The sequence below is a fragment of the Ammospiza caudacuta genome, chromosome 8 (assembly GCF_027887145.1).
Source record: "Ammospiza caudacuta isolate bAmmCau1 chromosome 8, bAmmCau1.pri, whole genome shotgun sequence".
NCBI lineage: Eukaryota > Metazoa > Chordata > Aves > Passeriformes > Passerellidae > Ammospiza > Ammospiza caudacuta.
The window spans coordinates 30,881,633-30,902,947 of NC_080600.1; the positions used below are offsets into that span (position 1 = coordinate 30,881,633).

Consider the following 21,315-nt stretch of genomic DNA (forward strand, 5'->3'; position numbering starts at 1 on the left):
TAATCCCCAGACTTAGAGGTTTATTGCATTTCTAATTCACACCTAAGGTCACCATGTGTCAAGTGGGTATGCATTCTGCTACCATGGCTACTGCCATCATTTTAACTCTAATGCTAAATAGTTCTACATTGGAACAATACTGACTTGGAAACAGCCTAATTTAGTGCTTATAGCAGAAGACTGGTCTTCTGATTAATGATGGAAAATAAAAATGTTCTGGTTCTACCCCTGCATTTGTCAGACTCTCCAAAATCACACAAGTGATTTAATCACTCTGAACCTTCGTTTCCATATCAGAAAGTCAAAGAACTAAAAGGCCTGAACAACAAGAGTAAGCAAAGATAGTACAGCAACAACTGCATCTTCTCCATTGAGAAAGGTTAATAAATGAATCAGTCTTTGATCAAATTTCATTCAGCATTTAAAAATACAGTGTGAGGTTTGAAATCTGTTACTTGTATCCTGACAGCATCGCACCATGGTGGAGATGCTTCCCTTTGCATAATGCATTAATGTGAATTTGACCACACAATTGTCATTCCTTGTCATTTAAGTAGTCTTACAGTTAAGCAGCCATAATTGTCCTTTGGGTGTTATCTTAAATACATTAAAAAAGAAATTGAATGCTTTCACCACATTATAGCTGGGACACTTTTTCAAAGCTAATTTCTATGTCTGTGAATTATTCATAATACACTTCAAACAGGCTCTTCCGGATAAGGTAATTGACCTTGTCTGCATGAAGCACCTACTACCTTGCCTTGGGATAATTTAATCTACGATGAGGTCCATTATTCAAAGGTAATGTCTTTTCATTAGGTTAGGCAATATATTATCACTCAACTAGTCACCTAATTCTGCATTTAGCGTATTCAAGTTTTCACTTTTTTTGTCATAGGTTACACTCATCATAGCAATATCTCACATTTAAGTAGCATGGTGTAACAGTAAGACGGCATTCTCTTGATAAATGGAAGCAGGACTTTGAGGACTCTAATTTCAAGATTTGCTTGTGCATTTTAAACCTCAGCTGGCTTTGTGTTTTCCATGGGTGAAAGCAGCAAAGGGTGTCTATTCAGTAAGAACTCGTGTAAGGTCAAAACACAAGTACAAGTAATGCACCAGGTGGCAGAAGTTATGTAAGTTCACATGCTGTTCAGTGTAAACACTTATGTGGTGATGAAACATATGATAAATCACATGTATGACACATATCTAACACTTGCACAGTTTTATTTTGCTGTGTAGAGAAACCCCTGGTTGGCCTGCCATGAGAGGAAGCAACGCTGGCTGAAGCTCAGGCTGGCTCTGAACCATTGCAGACCATTATTAGGACCCAATTCCCTGCTACATATTCCCTTGAAAGATCTTGCTCAGTGGAGACCAAAGTAACTGATTATGTTTTGCATATTGTATGGAGTGAAATCTCTGAGAGAGAAAGCTAAACACTTGAGCACCCAACTCTCTCCTCTGCTCCAGCTACTTTGAACCACTTTAGCAGAATAAAGCAGCTCTGAATCTGCTTTAGTCAGTCACTGACAAAGTCCTCCTGCATGAGTAAACTCTTGAGTGGCACAACGATCTGGAGGAGCTCCTGCATCAATCCCACTCCTGGCTCCAGCAAATGGCCAGAGATGGTATTCTAATTTATACTGCACCACTCCAGTAACCAGGCTTAAAAAAGCCTCTCCACCCCTCTCTACTTCAGTACTGCAGGGTAAACCTCTGTAAGAACAGAGTGCAAGCTTTTTCAAACTATCAGTGCTGAAGTGTTTAGGTGCTGATTGTAAATACTGCATTAACAAGCTATGGATGAACTTGTTAGCTCCTCTAAATATCTCAATTTTTAAAATGTTTCTTTGTTTTTAGTTTGTTTTATACTAAAGTGGAATTTAATGAAAGATGTAAAAATCAAGGAGTTAATCCACCATCTTACCTTCCTAAATCAGTACAAATATACTGAATCCAATGGATCTGGTCCTGCATATCTTTGAGCTTTGTAGTTTTTCAGTTGATTCATTCCTTACTGTAGCTTCTCTCAAGCTGCCCATTAATAGAATGTTATGATTCTGTTAGCTATTCAAAGCTTTTTAATCATGTTATAGAAACACAGTTCAGTTTCTGAATTGTTCATTCTGATTATTGTTTGAGCGTTCACTTAAAATTACGAAGCACTGCTTTAGAGCAGAAATAAAGGCAAGGACATCAAAGATTTCAAGTTGTTAGAGTGATCATTTACTCTGAAGGTCATTGGCTGAATTCCTATTTGCATGAACATTCAGGAACAATCTGTTCATGCCATGGAAAATTTCTGCAAAGACAAAAATCTCAGTATCATTGTCCAGAATGATATAAAAAAAGAATCATGAAAATTACCAAAGTGAAACTGAAATTCCAGTAGAACAGGAGTGAAATAGGTGGTTTTTATAATTTTCCATCAGCTAAAACAAACCAGCCAAGGGAAGTGTTGTTCCAAGCAAGATTACCTGCAACTGGCCTGAGTGCTAGATCATATTTCACATCGGTTGAGTGCCTTCCATCGTGTAACCACAGTTGTGCACACTGATGGCTCCTGTCGCTATAATATGGTTATGTTTACCCATTAGTTTCTGCTTTTGTGCCACAACCCAGCAACTGTGATATTACAATTGTTCTAATGGTCTGTTTCACTTTGTTCATTTACCTATTAATTTTGGCAATGGCATATTTCATGGAACATAAATTTCATTCTCTGAAAACATGACAACCTGTAGTGCAATATGGTCAGACAGATTCTGGAGCTTTGTATGGATGTAAAATGAACTGTCCAGGGTGGCATTTTGGAAAGGACATACCTCCCTCTGGAGGCATTGCTTGTACATAAGGTGATTACTTCAGCACTAACAGGATGTAATTATTCACTCAGTAAAATTCTGCCTCTATTAAGTAGGTACTTCTAATGTTCTGCAGATTGACTAGTGGCCCTAGAATGTCTCACAGAGGTAGTAAACAAAATGCAACACAATCTCTTTTGATGAATCCAGACCATAAGTGTGCACAGGGAAGGAAGTGACCTAGAAAGCTGCCACTGCTTTGAACATGAAACAGGACCCCAAAGCAGGACCTAAAAAGATGCTCATTGCAGGAGAACCTTTCCTGGTTCAACAGCAGATATTAGAGCTGCAAAACAAATGGATCAAATTGACTTTGCATTGCCAGAGAAAAAGCCAAAGGGACCTGAAATAGAGCCTACTTTAGAAGATAACTTGTCCTGGAATCCCTTCCGCTGCTGTTACCTTAGCATCTAGTCATACAGATTTCTCTCTGAGAAACAGCCCCTAAACGTCTGCCACACCCCAAAGTGTTAGTCTTTGATCAAATTTCATGTGGTTTCAGGTAGATAAAATCTGAGACTTTGAAATCACAGTGAGAAATGGGAGGCAAACAATTGCTAATGTACAGAAAGCCTTTACCTCAAAGGAGAAAAGAGTAACTAACATAATTTTGTCTTGTACCAGGCCTGACAATATCCATGTGACCTAAAAATTAATTACAGCCAAATTCCACTCTTCTTTTTCCTCCTAAAAGGAGGAAAGAAGATTTACGTATATCTACATAAATATAAAAACACATGCTTTCCCAGAAAGAAAGAACTCTATCTGTATGAATACATAACTTTATAGACTCTACTGACCATTTGAATCATCAGATGAAGGAAAAGTCAGTATTTAAAACAAACATATAATGAAATTGATGTTACTCTTTTTTCAGAACAATTTTTCAGATTTCTGGTCATTTTTTAAAATAGTTCATCATAGGCTTGGAGTTGCCAGTAAAACAAACCTGTCAGACCTGAACTAAGTTCAGTAACACAGAACTGAGAAAAAGAACAGCCAGGAACTGTTATGTTTTCCTTCCCACCAACAAATGTTACCATGAACATTTTGATAACATTGAATGAGACAGCCTGAACAAAACTGATTGCAGTCTATACTGGGAGCACTTTTCATGTGCTATTAGTGTTAATACACTGAAATCACTACATGTTGTAAATTACATGTCACTTTAAACTTTTTGGAGAAATGGAAGATTTGACTGTGGAACTAAGCATCCTGGGTAAACAAAAAGCACACAAAGACAGGGACTGAATCTAGCACAACAGCAAAGATCCAAAGATCTGTGAAAGAACAGTGGGTAATTATGAAGTTCAGTTGAGTTTAGGACAAATGTTTGGTTTGAGCTTTTGTTCCTATCCTGGAAGGAGAGAGACATTTATGTATCTGGCACAGTGAGAAAATACTTACATCTGCATCTCATTTTAGGCTAAATTAAGATTTCCTTTTAGCACTAGGACCCATGGAGTGGGTCTCTATTGATTCTAGCAGACTTTAGATATTAATAACAATCTGTTTTTTTAGAGAAATGAGACATATTGGAACATTCTTCATGAATTTTTGTGCACACCTGTATCTATTGCCCAAGTAAACTCAGCAACCCACTGGCAAATTTCAAGAACATTTGACTGAGAAATATGTTGCTACAGGTTCCATGTACCGCTTAAGCAGAAAACACTCATTACTGCTAGGAAAGCTCCTCCTAGTACTTAGCCTAAGTGAAGGTTGCAATACATTTTCATTTCTCTGTGTATATAAAAAAAAAACATACAGAATCTCAACACTAAACCACAAAACCAAAGGGGAAATAGCAACATTTACTACTCCACCAGTCAGTGCAAAATCACAGCTTTCTCCCCTTATCTGGCTGAATACAACAAAAATCCCATTATATCCACCTGAATATACCATTACCTTCTTTGCAGTTTGGTAGGTCGATATAAATTCATGGGATCACATCTTCCTGCTAAATCACCATAACTGTGGTGACACAAAAGCAAATGTCTCTCTAAGGAATGACATGTTTATTCTTCTATAGTAGCACAAGAGGTCCCTACAGAAAGCTCACACTTGGAGCGAAAGACATTAAAGGTGTTCAGCTGAGAGGAAAGACTTGCATGGTTATTTTTTGTGGCTAGAAGAACTTGGCCATTGGTTTTAGAGGGGTACATTTAAATCCATCTAATGGCCCATCCCAGTTTCAGGCAAAATTGGTGTCAGTTGCAGCCCGATGCCTCAATTTTCTTCTCTGCTAAACAAGAAAGCTACCTTTAGAGGAGAACTGCATAGATTATTGGTTAACCTTTCTAAATGCTAATGTTGAAAAAAGACCCAAAACCAAAACAAAACCAAAACTAAAAAACTTTTCTTCTAGGGCTTCTGAGTTCTGCTCTTGAGAGTAAAGGAAGAAGGCTCTTGATGTTGCTTTGAGTCCCAGACAGATCAAGTGCTAATACATGCCTTGGCTAAACCAGTCAGAATCTTTCTCTTGTCAAAAGGACTTGGAAAAGATTCAGGCTCAAAAAGTCTTTTCATTTTTGTTCTCAATCTTTTGGACCAAGCAGATAATGAAAAAGCTTCTCTAAAGAAGGTTTTAAAGGGGTTATTTTCTTTCAGGTCACCACATCTTTCTAACTACTCGTCAAGTCTATTTCAGATCTGCTCTTCTCCAGATCAGTCCAGGTTGGGGGGATGCAAACAATTCTAAATTGCTTTTAGGTGCTTCTTGTGAGTGGAAGAAGTACATGGCTTTTTTTCCCAGTGTCTGGAAACATTTTCTCAAAGTATGCTTTCTTATCCTCTACATTTTGGGGAGTTCTTTTTATAAATGGAAGTAAGAGACACTCAGAAGAGCTACTTTTATGCCCCTTTAAACACCAGATAACTCATGTAAGAGTATTTAGTTCAGTGTTTTGCCGAGGGAAGATTTTTGTTCCCTTTTTGTCTGAACACCGAGTAATGTCAAAATGCCACCTTCACCTGATTCTTGTAGATTCTTTTCTCCTGTCTCTGTGTTCACACTTTCAAACATGAAAATAAATTTTCCACAGGTTACCTTCCAACTGCAATGGGGGTAAAATTCCTGGACTTCAGATTTACAAGCAGTGAATCTGAGCAGTAATCTAATTTTTCAGAGCAAAAACCTTTCTCTTTTTACCACAGAGTTGCATTTTCTTTCCTCCTAGTTAGTTATATGATTAAGTTACACTACTGATCTTTTGGTATATAGCCTCCTAACACCTCTGTTTTCCTGGACAGGTCAAACCAATTCCAACAAAATCTAAGCATAGGGGTTCCATCCCATCTGATTTTCTCCAAGTGCCTTGCTATGCACCTACTTTCTTCCCCAGGACTAAAACAGGAGTCAAATGAACTAAGAACAACACAAAATTGAGAAATTAGAGCCATGAATTCTTTTTCAGCGTCAAAAATAACGCAAATACCAATGAAAATTATTATTGCCATTTAATATTGCCACTCATGTGGCATCTTGGTGGAAGAGGTTAGATGAGAACTCTTCCACTGCTGTAATTTACATCTTCTGCTCTGCAAAATCAGAAAACATCACTCTCTGCAGTGGCCCAAATTTGACAGACAAATTAGTTTAATGTCAGTAAGACAACCTGAGTCTAATGGAGCCCAAGATGTTTAAAGTAGGACAGCTGAAAGAAGCAGACAAATGCAAGTGTGATGAGAACACGCTCCCTGCTGTGGCTCTAATGAGGGAGAAGGCACATTTTCTGCTCAGGCAGCAGTCCTGCTTTCTTCCTTGAATGGAGGACAGGTTGCTGTCATAGCTAGTGACCCACTAATATAACAAACCATGGATTAGCTGTTTGTTTCTAATCACCATTATTTATTTATTGTTAACAATATGCTGAGTCCTGCAAATTAAAAAAAAAAAAAAAAGAGACTATTACTGCTCATGATTAAGGGAATGTTGGCTGAAATAGATTGAAAGAATTCTGTCCTTCTTCCCTTCTTCAAACTGTGTGTAATAATAGTTTATACAACTGGGTCTCTCAAGCCAGAGGTATCATTAAGATATGTTTGGTTCTGGCAAACATGTGTGCCTCACAAAACTATCCATTTCCAAACTCTTATTTGGACTGCAGAATTCCCTGAACTCAATGTTCCAGCATTACTGAGCTATGAGTGCTTACACAATCCCACATGTTGAACAAAAAGTATCATTGACTTTACTTCAAAGCAGAAGTTCTTTGGGATCAAAAGTCCCAAACCAACAGATTGTAGAGGTCAAATAAACATCTTTCAGCATTAGCTCACACCATCAACTTCCTCATAGAACCACCAATAATTGTGTATTCAATTAATTCCAGAATTCAGGCTCAAAATCTGTTGTCTAGATTTACATTTCATTTACATGTCCTATGTACCTTCATTAATACCCCTGGTCAAGCTTCCTATATATTGGAAAACATAATTTTCACAGCAGTAAAAGACAGTGGATCTATTTGGTTTGGAGTGCAAATATGTTTTCTATATAAACTGTAAAAGATCTCAAATGAAATGAAATTTGATAAACTAAAATAAAAGTAAAATTCCAAAATTGCTCCTCAGACTTACAAAAATAAACTCATTTAATGAAGGTAAAAAACCCGAAACAAACACACAAGAAAAAAGCAACAGAAATATCCAGTGACAGCAGAAATATGAAGGATGTATTTGATAGAAGCAAACAGGTGTGTAACCACAGAAGCTCTCTCCTCACTACTCCATCAGTCCTCACTTGAAGAAGTGTTTTTTTTAAATTCACCTGACATGTTGTTTCTAAAGCAAATGCAGATAATGGTGCTCCAGTGTTCACTGGAGCCATCCCAGGAGATTCCTGCCCTGCTGGTGTCACTGCAGAATTATGTCAGGCAGCATTAGAAGCCTGCCCTCTCCTGCAGTGGGCTGCAAGGAGGGAACATGCTTTCCTTCCATTGTGTTAGAAACCATCCAGTGTATGGTTGGGCAAGGATTTATTCCCATGTTTTTCCCATCATTTAGCCTCTTGGCCACATTTCAATCTCAGAGAAACACAACAGGACTGGATGAGAAGTGATAGCAGCAAGTAGCTGCCATTCCTTGCTTGGCAGCTATAGCACACTGTACCTCCCTGCCAGCCAGGGAGGATACCGGAGGGAAAGAGGAGTAAAGGGTCAGAAACTGGGATAATGATATTTCCACTACTCACAGGTGTGTGCAGGCTCCGTGCCAAGTTACCTCTGCAATGCCACAGGTTTTGTATTCTGCTTAGACCCCCTGCATTTTAATCAGCTGCACACAAAAACAAACATAGCATATTTAAAAATGGCCTCTAATTCTCCCTACAAATAAGGGGGGTGCATTGCATTGCTACGGTGAACTCTGTTCCAAAGTCTCCAAATATAGCACAAGTTGTCAAAAATTGTGCTTGTGAGAAGCTGTCACTGCCACTTTGTGGGGAGAGACAAGGTATGGTGATGGAAACACAGATGGAAAGTCAATCATTCTCAAAAAAGGGATCCTATTTACCTAAGAAAAATTGCAGCACACAACCCACACCTGCCACCTATCCACCACTCCCTCAACACAAGCCACTTTTTGAGGGCAGACTGCCCTGTTCTATGCTATTTTGTGCAATGAAAAACAGTCTCCTGGTAATGCAATAACAATTTAAAGTTATTTTGTACAAGAACAAATAGTCCCCTGGTAGTGCATTAACAATTGAAAGCACTGGAATGATAAACTGGAAATTATATTTAAAAGGCATAAAATAGAAGTGAGCAAAACCCCATTGGTAAATGATTGCTTGTTATAGGTCATTTTATATCACCCTCCTCATACATCTATGTAAAATACTCCAACTGAACCTAGGCTTCAGACTCTTTTCTTCAAAAAGATTTACTCTAAAATGGTGAAATCTTGGTGCAAACCATATCTCAAAAAACTGTGGGCACTTCAGGCGAAAAATACTAGAGTTAGTGAAAGTCCTAGATGAGTAACTAAAAGCACTGTAAAAGCTCTGGATGGACACAAAATTGTGTTCCACTGCATCCTGAAGTACAAGAACTCAGTGCAGTGAGAAAAACAGTAGTTAAAAACACATGAAAAAAATGTAGTTCTGTAAAACAGCAAGTGGGGAACTTCTGGAACTTGCTTTCCTACAAGGCCACAGGGCAGGCAGCCTAATGAAGTTCAAAAAGTGATTAGACAAGTTTATGAACAACAGATCCATAGTGGATACTAAAAGGGACTGGCAATAGCATAAACACTAATGTCCTTATCTGAGCAGCTGTGGGTGATGGGGACACATTGAGGGACTTGCTAAAGACATCAACTTGTGTGCTCACCTTGAGCTGCATCTTTCCAGCAGCCACTGCTGAAGGCAGGGCCCTGCAGGACATTTCTTAGCACCTTTTGCTCTCACATCACTGGCCTCACCTGGAGCTAAGGAGGGAGCCTGCACTGACAAAGCTCTAGCAACATACAAGGCACAGATAAAGAAAAAGAAAAGTTGACCTGTCTCAGCTACAGAATTAAGTCTAAACTAAGAAATTATGATGTGTTCCCTGCTGTGAGGTAGAACTACATCTCTCCCTCCAACAGAGAGCTACAAAATGCAAATGCAGTGATTCACCAGTGAGGGCAACCAGCTGCCTGGCATAAGGGGTCAGAGTGTGGGACACACCTGGGCAACCTGGCACTGAAATATGGGACTAGCTGGGAACCAGAGGAGGAGAGGAGCTGGAAACCTGGGTGCAAGTCATATAACAGTGAGACTTGACAGACCATAAGTTCAGGGAAGGGCTGTGTAGTTTAGGATGGATGTAGTTTAGGATCAATGTTTGAAAATCAAAGCTTAAGGTGACATAGTATAGGAATTCTACTGGAAAGAGAAAAATAAGGAAGAAGTCAGGAAAACCCCACCACCTACAGACATTTCTATTTCTTTGATTTTTCTGTTGGACTGATCTTTTCTCAGTCCCTGCCTACACAAATGCGCTATAAACTTGACAGACTGTCAGCCAAGTATTGTAAAGCAAGCTATGCTGCCACTGATAGAGCCATCACTGTGCTAAGTCCTTGATAAGGTGGATGTGAGGAAGCTTCCCAAGTGACAAGCATTTGAGTCCGCCCACTGCTTCTAGAAAACTGAGCAAATTCAGTCAAGAGCTGGGGGTCTGTGCAGTTAATGTTTTCATACCTTTAAACATCTTGTGTGTTAGCAGATTAATTAAACATGCATCTGCTCACATGTGCCTGTCCTTGTACACGTGCTCCTTCCTTAGGTATTGCCTGAGATGCTCCATAAAGAAAGGAAGTCAAAGCCCTGGGGGTGGCTGCATTTCTTTTCATATTTTCAGAATACATAAAACACATTTAGAGGCAGCTCAAGCTTCCTGCCCACCCCACTCCTCTCCTGTTTGCCTGACCTGATCTTACTTGTAAGGGTAAGTCTGCAATCTTTCTCTAAGAGTGGATTACTTCCCTAATTAATGCCCACTATCAGATTTGCTCTGCTTATGTTAGTGTTTCTCCAATAGGCTTGGGAAAGTCACAGGAGACTTGTGAGTTTTGGTCACACAAGTTTCCTTTGCCACCTTCTTAAGAGAGCCACCTATGCCTTGATGAACAGACATCTACTGCAGCGTTCACAAACGTCCTGAAAATCTGTCTGATGGCAGAGACGTACAAAACTACAGTTTAGGGCAATTTAATTTTTGCTTTCAAAGACACACTTGCAGCTATGCTGCAGTATGACAGGGAGAACCAATAAGGCTGTTCCAGACAGCAGGAGGTGGAGATGAGTAAACTCCTCTGCCAACTGCCAGATTGCATGTCTGACACATTGCAGATGTAAATCCAAGAAACTCGAGGGGGATACCACGCTCAGTCCCACCCGCTGAGGATGCGCCTGTGTCTTCAGGGCAGGAGGGATCAGCAAAAGAAGAAAGAGAAATTCCTTGATACAAATTGGAACAATTTAAGCAAGCCAGAAGCCTCCATGGGCTTCTCTCTCAGGTAGCCCAGAATGCCTTTCCTGTCCCATTAGCCCCATGTCAAAGCTGTGAAAGCCAAAATTGCTATGTAACAACATTCATCATTGCACTGCGATGCAAAAGGAAAGAGAAATGTTATTATTGCTTCTCTGTGAAACATGATAGTATTTACATCCTGAAGACAAGGATTTGGTTTGTTGGTGCTACCAGCTGTTATATTCTAATCATGAGTTCCATGCCCTTGTGGAAGGGAAGGGAAGGGAAGGGAAGGGAAGGGAAGGGAAGGGAAGGGAAGGGAAGGGAAGGGAAGGGAAGGGAAGGGAAGGGAAAAGAAAAAGGAAAGGAAAAAGGAAAGAAAAAAGGAAAGAAAAAGGAAAAAGGAAAGAAAAAGGAAAAGGAAGGGGAAAGGGAAAGGGAAAGGGAAAGGGAAAGGGAAAGGGAAAGGGAAAGGGAAAGGGAAAGGGAAAGGGAAAGGGAAAGGAAAGAAAAAAAGAAAAGAAAGACCAAAGCCCAGAATGAGAGTATGCTCAGCAATGGATTGGATTTCTTTGGAAATTCTTTGGATTGGATTACCCCTTTGGAAGAGGAACTTTTATAACTTTGTCAAGATTAGATATACCTCTGGGAGATGCCCTTCCATCAGGCATTCACCACTGGGCTCAGTCCAGAGATAATACTGAGTGGAGACATTCAGCAAGCTGGTTTAGGTCAGGTAACATTTCCCGCCGGCCTACAGATGCAGTATTGTCATTAATCCATGGGCATTGCATATTGAATTCTGCAGTCAGATCTGAAGTGCTGCACACTAACAGCAATCACACATTAAGATACCCTGACAACACAGAGAGAACACAGTGCTTCAGGCTAGGTCAAACAAAGAAACAAAACCCAAGAGTTTTGATCTTTGTTCTGTTTCTCTGGCCCCAAATCTGGCAAACACAACACAGGTGAGAACCTTCTGCAGCAGGTGCAGCAAAATACCCTGAGGTCACTCACACTTGTAGATCATCTTCAAGTTTAGGAGTGGAAATTCCTTAAGTTTTAGGACTCTTCAAGACACCTATAGTGTTCAGCACTACGTGGTCTCTAGTAATACAGCAACACTTCACTACAAAATTAATATAAATTAATAGAGATTGGGGAAAATAATGCTTTTCTACAAAAATACTTAATACTCAGTTAATAACAAATTACCCTTATCTTGTCATTTCAAGAACTGAAATGTTATTTTTGAGCATGTTTCCCATCTTGCCAAATTTAAAGCCTTAGACCACGGAGAAAGCTCAGGATGAAAAACGGAAAATTTGAAAGTGTAATTAAAAAGTATACTAAAGGAAGAAAAAATGAGGGGAAAGATGATGGCATCTAACACATGCACACCACTAGATTGCAATTTTTTCTTTCAGCTGGAACTGCAGAAAAGACTAAATGAGATGTGCAATTCTTGTGTGGTCAGCTGTCAGGATCACAGTGGCACTGCACCAGCTGTGAGAGCACAAGCCAGGCTGCTGGATACCATCCCCACATCCCCCTTGAGGAATCAGCCACAGCTTTGCTCCTGGACAAGCAGAGGATGAGCTGCCTGTCAGGAGCCCTCTAAGCCAGTCTGCCTGTTGTTTGATAGCTTTAGCCCTGAAGAGGCACAGTTTAAACACTGTCAATTTGCACAAGATTATCTTTACTTTTTTTTTTTTTTCCCCCCAAAAGTTTTGGTTCTCAGGAAGTGCCCCCAGCTTTAGAGAGGTCCCACATATGAGAGGCATCTCAAAACCCACTCATAGTGTACAGTCCTGGATATACATGACCAAGTGCCTCACAGAAATGTGCAAAAATAAACACATGCAGACCTGCTATAATATTGTGGCATTCATCCTTGAAACAACATTCTGAAAATAGCCTCTGTGGGGTTTTATCTTTTAGCCATATCAAGTGTGTTGTGGGACACAGAAGCCAGCAACACTGAAAGCACTTGTAAGACACCAAATCCACTTCTTTATGAGCAGTTATGCCCACAATTTGTTTTCCCTTTGTTCTCTACCCTGGATGCTGATATAAACATTTCATTCTTTAAAAGAAGATTAGCAATACAAGTAATTCTTGGCTGGTAAATCTGATGATAACAAAAGACATAATTCACAGCTTTTAAAAATAAACTGACTGTAAGGCATCTGATTGCTGGATCCATAAAAATTCAGTGTTAGAGTAACTTTGCTGGAACCAGGAGAGTTCTGACACATCTCATTAGGCAATATGTTTTTAAGACAATAGGAATTCCTACTGCAAACTCCCCTCCGGGCTTTCCATGGTCTTTTCTCTAAATTACAAACAAATTTAAGAGCTGCTAATAATCAAATAATCACCAGGACAACACAGTCATTACAAGTAACAGAGGATACTTTGAAGTCATTCAGAAGTCTGCCCTTATTGTCATTCATCTCTCCAGCTAAGCAAACATAAAATGGGCTCAAGACAGAGTTGACTGGAAGCCAGAGATCCTGAGTAGCCACTGGAAATTTGGTGCTGCAGAGAAACACAAACTGATGCTTCCTTTTTTCTGTTACATTAAGACAAGTGAAAAATATATTCCTTGTATTGCAAGGGGAAAGTTAGATTTGCCCCAGGAACAGTATTACCAAGCACTTTGAATATCATATTCAGGGCTGTGGTCTCAGAAGAGGTTTCACCCCTCCCCTACATAAAATTATGAGTCTGGAGCAATAGATGCTTTTTATCTACAATATACAGGTAAAAACTGTAAATGAATAAACACATCCATTTGCCATCAGCTAAATACACTTCTTGTGATTTCTAGGTAGCACCTCCCATCATAGTTTTCAGAGTCTGGGCATGCACGAACTGCACAGCAGAATCCAAAACGCTAAAAGGTTTTTCGCTCTAGTCCATATTGCTACTATTATTTGGGGGTTTTTATTGGTTTGTTTTTTTTTTTTTTCTCCTTAGCTGCAGCATGGCCTCTACCTGCTGTCCAACCAATAGGAGTTGAGAAGGAAAGGTTTGGGCTGGTGGCACTTACTGGGGGTGTTGAGGAGCCGTGACCTCCTGCAGTGGTAGGCGACCTCCTGCTCGCAGTTCTCAGCACTGCTGATCACAGCCTCCAGCTGCTCTGCGCTGCTGCTGTAGTTGAGGGACATGGTGTAGGGCTTCTCTGGACCAGCCCCTTGCACTCTGGTCAGCCCCGTGCTGTTGTGCTGCACTTCAGTCCAGATCTTATCTTCTGTTAAATGAAAAACGATTGAACGGGAGGTTAACAGCAACACACTTCCAACAAGAAGGGAACAAAAAACAACTGAAATGTAACATTTTACTGCCGTGGACAGACCATCAGCAGGACCCTGGGCTCCAAAATAGGCACTTTGTGATGAACACCAACCAGGTCTGTCTTCATGAAAGGTCAGTGTGGCCCACAAAGATGTTTCTCCCTGAACCAGCTCAAGCAAACACTACACTGCCTGCTGAGCAAGACAGAAACTACAGAAGCACAGGAGACCTTCAGCTTCTTCTATTACCAGGTATCTGTACAAAATTAGATACCTTTCAACTGGCTTTGTCCCTAAGAGAAAACACAGAGTAATATGGCTCATGGGGGTAACATTCACTTTTGGCCTGAGAGCACAGCCCATGCTGCTGTAGCAACAAATGGAAGCACAGAACTGCAGCTGATGAGCTTGCACAAACTCACCATGAGCAGAAAGCACAATCTCTTGCCAGAAAGTTAAACTGAGAGTATGTTCTTACCACCCAGCTGGAAGTCAGATCACTCATTTCACTCAGTTCTCAGATTTTTCTGCATATAAGTTGAATGATGCCCTACTTGGATGATGCTACAGAATGCCATATGACTTGGCATCTGTAGTTAACTCTAAATATTGATGCTTTTCCACGCTGAGGAGCCCATTCTCCTTTCCTTCATTGCATTTACTGGCAGAGCAAGGATTGACAGAAAGCAGAATCTAGGCTTAAGCAAAACCTGCACCCTACAACCCAGCTCATGATCAGCATTGGTGTTGGCATAACGAGAACACCACACTTAGAAGCAATTAGCTTCCAGGGAGGCCTTTTCCCAGTTGGTTCTGGTATAGCAATGGGCAAGGCAGAAAGGCCAATTTGCTGAGCTGACACAGAGTTAAGACAAACTCTTCAAGGAGGATTCACAGGACTGAGCCCTGCACATGCCCAACACTATTAGTAAAAGTCACAAGCAGCAAATTCCCTCTTTATCAAAGACCCTGCTTGCCTAGGGAGGATACAAGATACTGACAGGGCAAAAATTTAAGGCAGCAATTTCCAATCATTTGATGAGAAGGAGATTTCAATCTCACCTGCAGAAACATGCAGACAGTTACAGAGGAAGAAGTGAGATCTAGGCAATAGATTTCTCTTTTGTTATTTATGCTTCATCAGGAAAACCCTAGATAACAATGAATCATATGTTTTCTAAGCTGATCTTAAATACTATGCATTTAAGGATTCAGATGGTTTTACCACATTTCCTGGCCTGAGTTCTTGCAGAGCCTGATCTTTCCAATACACTGGCATGATGAGCCCAGTAGCTCTGAGGACACTACAATGCATTGCAGTCAAAATATTTTTCATTGAGCTACATATATGCCCCAGATTACTTCAACAGAATGCTAATAGGTGTATAAAAATTCTAATAGGTGTATAAATGGACTATCTGTGCAAAGACACAGATGATTTGATGGACTGTCATTATGGAGGCATTCAAATGACAGGCAAGTAACAAACACCATCTGGAGACTATCTAAAGAGGTCTGTTCCAAGACCTGGCTGCAAGTGACAGAGAAATTAACCTGCATTAACTGTAAGGACAGTTTACACACAGCAAACCACACATTCACTCCCAACCCTCTCATCATTTCTGTGATGTACACAGAAAGTTTGTTCATAGGTCTGCAATTCTGTGGTTCTTACTGACTTCAGGGAGCTGCTTGTGGTCCCTTGGAGTTGGAGCTCAAAGAAACATTGCTGCAACGTGCGATACACGAAAGTCAGATTAAAATGATAAGAAATACTACAAATTTATTGCTTGTAATACTTGTCCCAGTGGCTGTAATCACAGTGAACACTGCAGCACAATACCCTGCACAGTCCTGCACATATATTGCTTTGAACACAATATACTTCAATGACTTTGTAACAGACATCTTGTACATCTCAAAATAGCGATCTTTATCAGCCAGTCCCTCTGTTTTCTTTTGCTCTCTCAAGGCAATATTGACAAGAACAGAGTGGATTTTTCAGAAGCAGTTGAGGGTGAGTTAACTTTCCTCTCACAAAAGCTGTCAGAACTTCTGCCTTAACTGAAATATCTACTAAAAAGACAAACACTGAGTTGCTGATAATGTGAGACATAAAACCAGGAGATGATGGAATATACTGGTTGCTGAAATTCCAGGTGGGCTGTGAAAAGCACCTCCCCAGTGAGAGTTCTGAACATAATTTTAAGAAAATGCAATAAAATCAATGCTCACAATAGTGGCTACAGTGCTGCTCAGGAAGTAGAGCAGCCTAATGCTCTTGTTGTACAGTGGTTAACACTGCTGTACTTTCCAGGCTGTGCAGCAAGAAAGGGGCCATGTGGGTCCCTGAAAAGTCAAAAGCATCACGAGCTAGCAATTCAGAAGCAAAGAAAGAATACTAGGAAAAGCTGATTAAGAACAGCATAGCACAAAACTGTCCTCCCAAAAAAAGTGTTGGAAATATAATTAATTGACATGTTTGAAATGAGGTTGGACAAGGTATCAGCAAATATACTGTAAGCAGCCAGCACTCATTAACAGGAGTGCTGGACAGGAAATGTGACAGGTCTTCCTCTTATCTTCCTCTATGATTTTTCATTAATTTTCAGCAGTCTTGTTATCATTGCAGCTGCACACAGCTGTCCCAAGATCTGAACTTTGACATTCTAGACCTGCTTTTCTCCACTGGATCATTTAGAAATAAGTTGACCTATTTTCCGCCCTCTACTTTACAAAGGGAAAGGAAAAACAAATCAAGTTTCTTTCCATATTCAAAGTAAATGTGATTTAGCAAGTGCATCATTTAATGGAGTTTAAAAAGTTACACAGAAGAGAAGAATTTTGAAGTTACATTTCAGAGATTTCCTAATCTACACATGCCTAGTCTTTTAGGCTTAATAGTTCTACAGGTCAGATCTATGCTTTAGTGGTCACTTCAAAGTTTCCCTCCATGCTTCACCTTTGAAGTAAAGGTGTCCATCAGTTCAGCTTCTCAAAAAAAAAAATCTGTGTTTTTCTTTTTGATCTAGCGACAGGAGAGTCACAGCCACCAGCAAGCAAACCTCAGATCAGAAGGGCAGCTCAACACAACACAGATAGAGCTGGTGGCAACAAAGTAAGAGGAAGAAAAGGAAGATAAATCTATTCCACCATCTCAGTCACACTTCTTCCCCCTTCCCAGGGAAAGAGTAAGTACTTCCATTTTAGAAAGCAGCACGCGAGGTCCAGAGTGGCAAGGAAATGCATACAAACTCAAACACAACCTGCTACAAGAATAAAGGATTACATTCACATCACAATAGAAAAACCTCTAAAAATAAACTTCCTCCTTTAAAAGGACACCCTTTTGTTTAAATGCAGCGAGTGAGATTGAAAATGATTTAAACTTTAGATTGCCTTGGACAGAGTAGAAGAGCCAACAGTGCTCCCTCCTGCATCTGCACTGGCTGAGAGAGAAGTTACTAGAGCTAGAGGGCAATAAATCCTTGAACCATTCCAAGACAATATCAAGACCATTGCATCTGCTTCCATAGATCAGAAAACCACTCAGAAATAATCTCATCATTTCTTCTGAAGACCATCACCTTTCAGATCAGCCCTTGGGGTTTATTCAAATCCCAGTTTCTCCACCTCAAACTTGGCAACAACTAGAAAAAAATCATTCTATTTTCTCAAATTCACTTGCACAAGTTTAGCTAGGGCTGCTCCCAAAATATCACTGCCTGCCTCAGTATGAGGTCAAGGCATCCTACCCTCCCTACTTGACTGGCAGGTCCTCTGAAGCCTCCTGACAATGATCTGTGATCTGGCACTTCAGGCAGGTTCGGGACCTGTGTGAGACACGTAGCTGCCATCTGAATGTGCCCACAGATCCCTCCAGCAAACAGCACACATCTGTGTGCACCTGAGCTCCAGCCTTGGCATTTGCCTTTAGAGGCACACCTCTATACCAGTAATGCCCACAGCTTTTGAAAATGGGGCTTCACATATTTGTTCCTGTTTAATAATGCAAGGATTTTTATTTAAGCTTTGCTCTGTTTTGTTTACATTATATTTTTATGCAATGATACTGTAATCACAGGTGCAAACCAATCTAAGTGCCACTACCTCCTTCTAGTCATTTCCATACCTGGAAACCATTAAACTACACAGATAAAGCTCTCTTCTCATGGATCTAAACTAAGTTATCATTATGTTTTTACATCTGTCCATACTACATTGTTTTCCTGTTTACTTCATTTAATGAGCTCTCCTTGCACTTACAAATCTGCAATGAGAATTAAAAAGCTGTTGTCCAGGCATAGGTTACTGTTAATTTTTATCTTCTATTACTCCATTCTACTCTTTTATTACATTCTCAGCTTGGTAAAATTTCAAACTAAACACAAGCTGGAAGTCATTCAAAACCAAGTAGGAGACTGCAGCCACATCTTCTATTGTATAATGTGGAATAGTTTAATGCAGCCCTGAAAAGCAGATTTCCCAAATGCTTGTTAAATTATTTCCATAATTCAAAGGTGACAATGCTTTAATTTCAGGGTAATGCTACAGCTTTATGACTTCACAGTTTTATTTAATGGTCCAATTCACTAGGATATTATGCTGTCTGCATTTGGCCCTAGGAGATGGTTTTACAGCATGGGACTGCAATGCATTAAGCACATTTTAGACTCTCTGTTTAGCCTAGCCCACAGTTCTATCATCTTGCTGGAAACCTCCAAGTTGCTTTTGACGGCACACAAAATTAAATTGTGGGAAATTAGAGCAGCTGGAAAACTGGCTTTCAATGAATTCTGTATTGTCTAATTCTCATTTTTATTCTTCAACTTGAAATATCCCTGTAGAGCATATTCCACCCATACAAACGGCATCATTCCTTTGTGATTTAGGAGGTTTGTCACAAAACAAGATTATTCAGACTGATTAAATTGCCAACAAGCCAAACATATGGTAAATGCTACATGAGAGAAAAAAATAACTCTCAGAGCTCATACAATGCATTTGTTTCATGGTGCTCCACAATGAATGCCAAATTTTATCCTGAATGCTGTACCTATAACTAAAAGTACACAAAAAATAAAATACTTTCCTTCTTAAACACTGTACTGTTCTAAGCTGCAGTGGCAGGTCAACCCAGCTACTCTAATATAAATTCCCCTCAAAGGATATTAAAAGAGCAATTTCTTATCACAGGCAGTTTAATTCACTGACTCCAAAGAAGTTTCCTGAGTCTTCTCTGAAAGCATCCCATTACTATTTTTGTATCTATTTTTTTTTTATCCCCGCTGGCTGACCCAGCACTATATGCTTCTGCAGCTTGTTTTCTGCTCATCAGCTTCCTCCTGAGCTCTGATTCAGCCACATCCATCCAGGGCACTGCAATGCATTCAACGCAATTCTCAGCAGAATGACCATGCCAGATGTCTCTGATGGATGACAAGACACCTCTGTTGTGACATCTCGCACCCTCCTCCCCCAAGGTTCTGGAAGAATATTTAATGAAAATTCAAAAGAGAAACATATCCATTGTCAGAACTACAATGTGCCAAAAGACCTGTAGTGTTTGAGGGATAAACTGTAAATCTTTAAGGGCTACCTTTAGTCTAAACAGTAGTAAATAATTTGTAAGGGATTTCCATTTGTTGTTTTCTCTTGGGAAAAAGTCAATCATAACTACAGACAGTAAGCTACAGGGTAGAGGGAGTTTGACCATTTAAGTTGTTGCAAAATCCAGTAGCTGCAGGTATTAAAGGCAGAATTCAGGTCATGCCCTCCTCCTACCTGTTCTTGCTTCAGCCTGCCCAGGGGCAGCCCTCCTCTTCACATGAGAATTTCCCAAGCCCACAAGAAATGCAAAAAGGGCTGAGTACAAGGTGACGCCTGTACCCGTGTAATTGCTATACAAAGCAAAAAGGAGATGGTTTCTTATGGAAAATAGATTAAGGAATTCTGTAAGCAGATGAGCTGAGATTCACATGTGGAAACAATGGGAAAAATGGATTCCATGGACAATAATACAACTGATTGTTTTAGGAACATCAGTGGGATATGTACTATATGGAAGAATAAAAATCTTAATCATTGTTAGCTGGATGAAAAAAGGACACAATTCATAAAAAATTACAAGTATAATTTTGATTATCTACTTCATATCTTATTAGAATCCCTTCCTTTTTCTGAGATTTATACAGTCTCTATACAGCTTTTTGAGACAGAGAAAATAAAACTTTCTTTTTCCTGCATCAGAGAAATTAGCAGTATTTGCACTTTGAGATGAGACTTCAAAACAGAAATTATCTGCAACAAGTAGAGATGTATTTTTGTTAATTAATGAGTTTTTCATTGGGGCAGTTTCAAAAACAGATCTTGGACCAGCAGCAAGACCTGAGATAAGGTTGTATCTTTCCCCAAACTGCAATCCTGGAAGAAAAAAAAGGGAAGAAAAGAAAGGAAAACTATTTGAAGATAGAAAAAATATCTGGCAAAGATAAACTGAACCATTGATCTAGTCATGGCAATTTCTAAGCATTACTGACTTGATAGCCCAGGGTCTGAATACTGTTAAACAGCATCAGTAGAGAAGTACAGTGACAGGATGACTCAACTGTACTGCAAGCAAATCTTTCAGATTTCAAGGGTAAAATTTGAAAAGTTTGAAAAGGTCATTCCACTTTTCAAACAGGACAGCAAAACCAGGGCATGGAAGTAAATTGCATGTGTATAGGCTTTGTCCTGGAGAACATGGTTATTAGCATTTAAGTAGTACTCCAGATAGACCAATAGATTTCTAAGCAGCATGAAAAAAATAAGCCTCACAATGACAGAAAGACTGACAGACCTGAGGTTCAGAGGGTCTATCAGTTATCTTTTCTATTGACTGTCATGAATCTTCAATTACGATTAATTCAAGTGGGCTGATTATCAAACAACCATCCTACAAGGAAAATCTTTCCCAGCCCTGGTGGCTTTCATTATCCCAAAGTATGACACAACACATTCTTTCTGCACTTTAAATCAAAAAGGTGAGGCCATAGACCACCATGTGTGACTGGAGACCCAGGAAAAGCGAGCATAGCTAGCTTACATTCCCTGTGGATGGCCCTGGATGTCTGCCAGATGTGTTCCCAAAGCACTCAATGCAACCACCCCAATTTAATAATCCCTGCACGGACC

General features: G+C 39.9%; 1 protein-coding gene across 1 annotated transcript in view; it reads right to left on the minus strand.

Annotated features, from left to right (window-relative positions):
- The window catches only part of CNTNAP5 (contactin associated protein family member 5), a 266,317-nt gene that overhangs the window by 66,581 nt on the left and 178,421 nt on the right, over positions 1-21,315 (minus strand). The window contains exon 13 of the mRNA XM_058809950.1: positions 13,896-14,096. Coding sequence (XP_058665933.1) covers positions 13,896-14,096 — 201 coding nt within the window. The remainder of the gene's footprint in view (positions 1-13,895; positions 14,097-21,315) is intronic.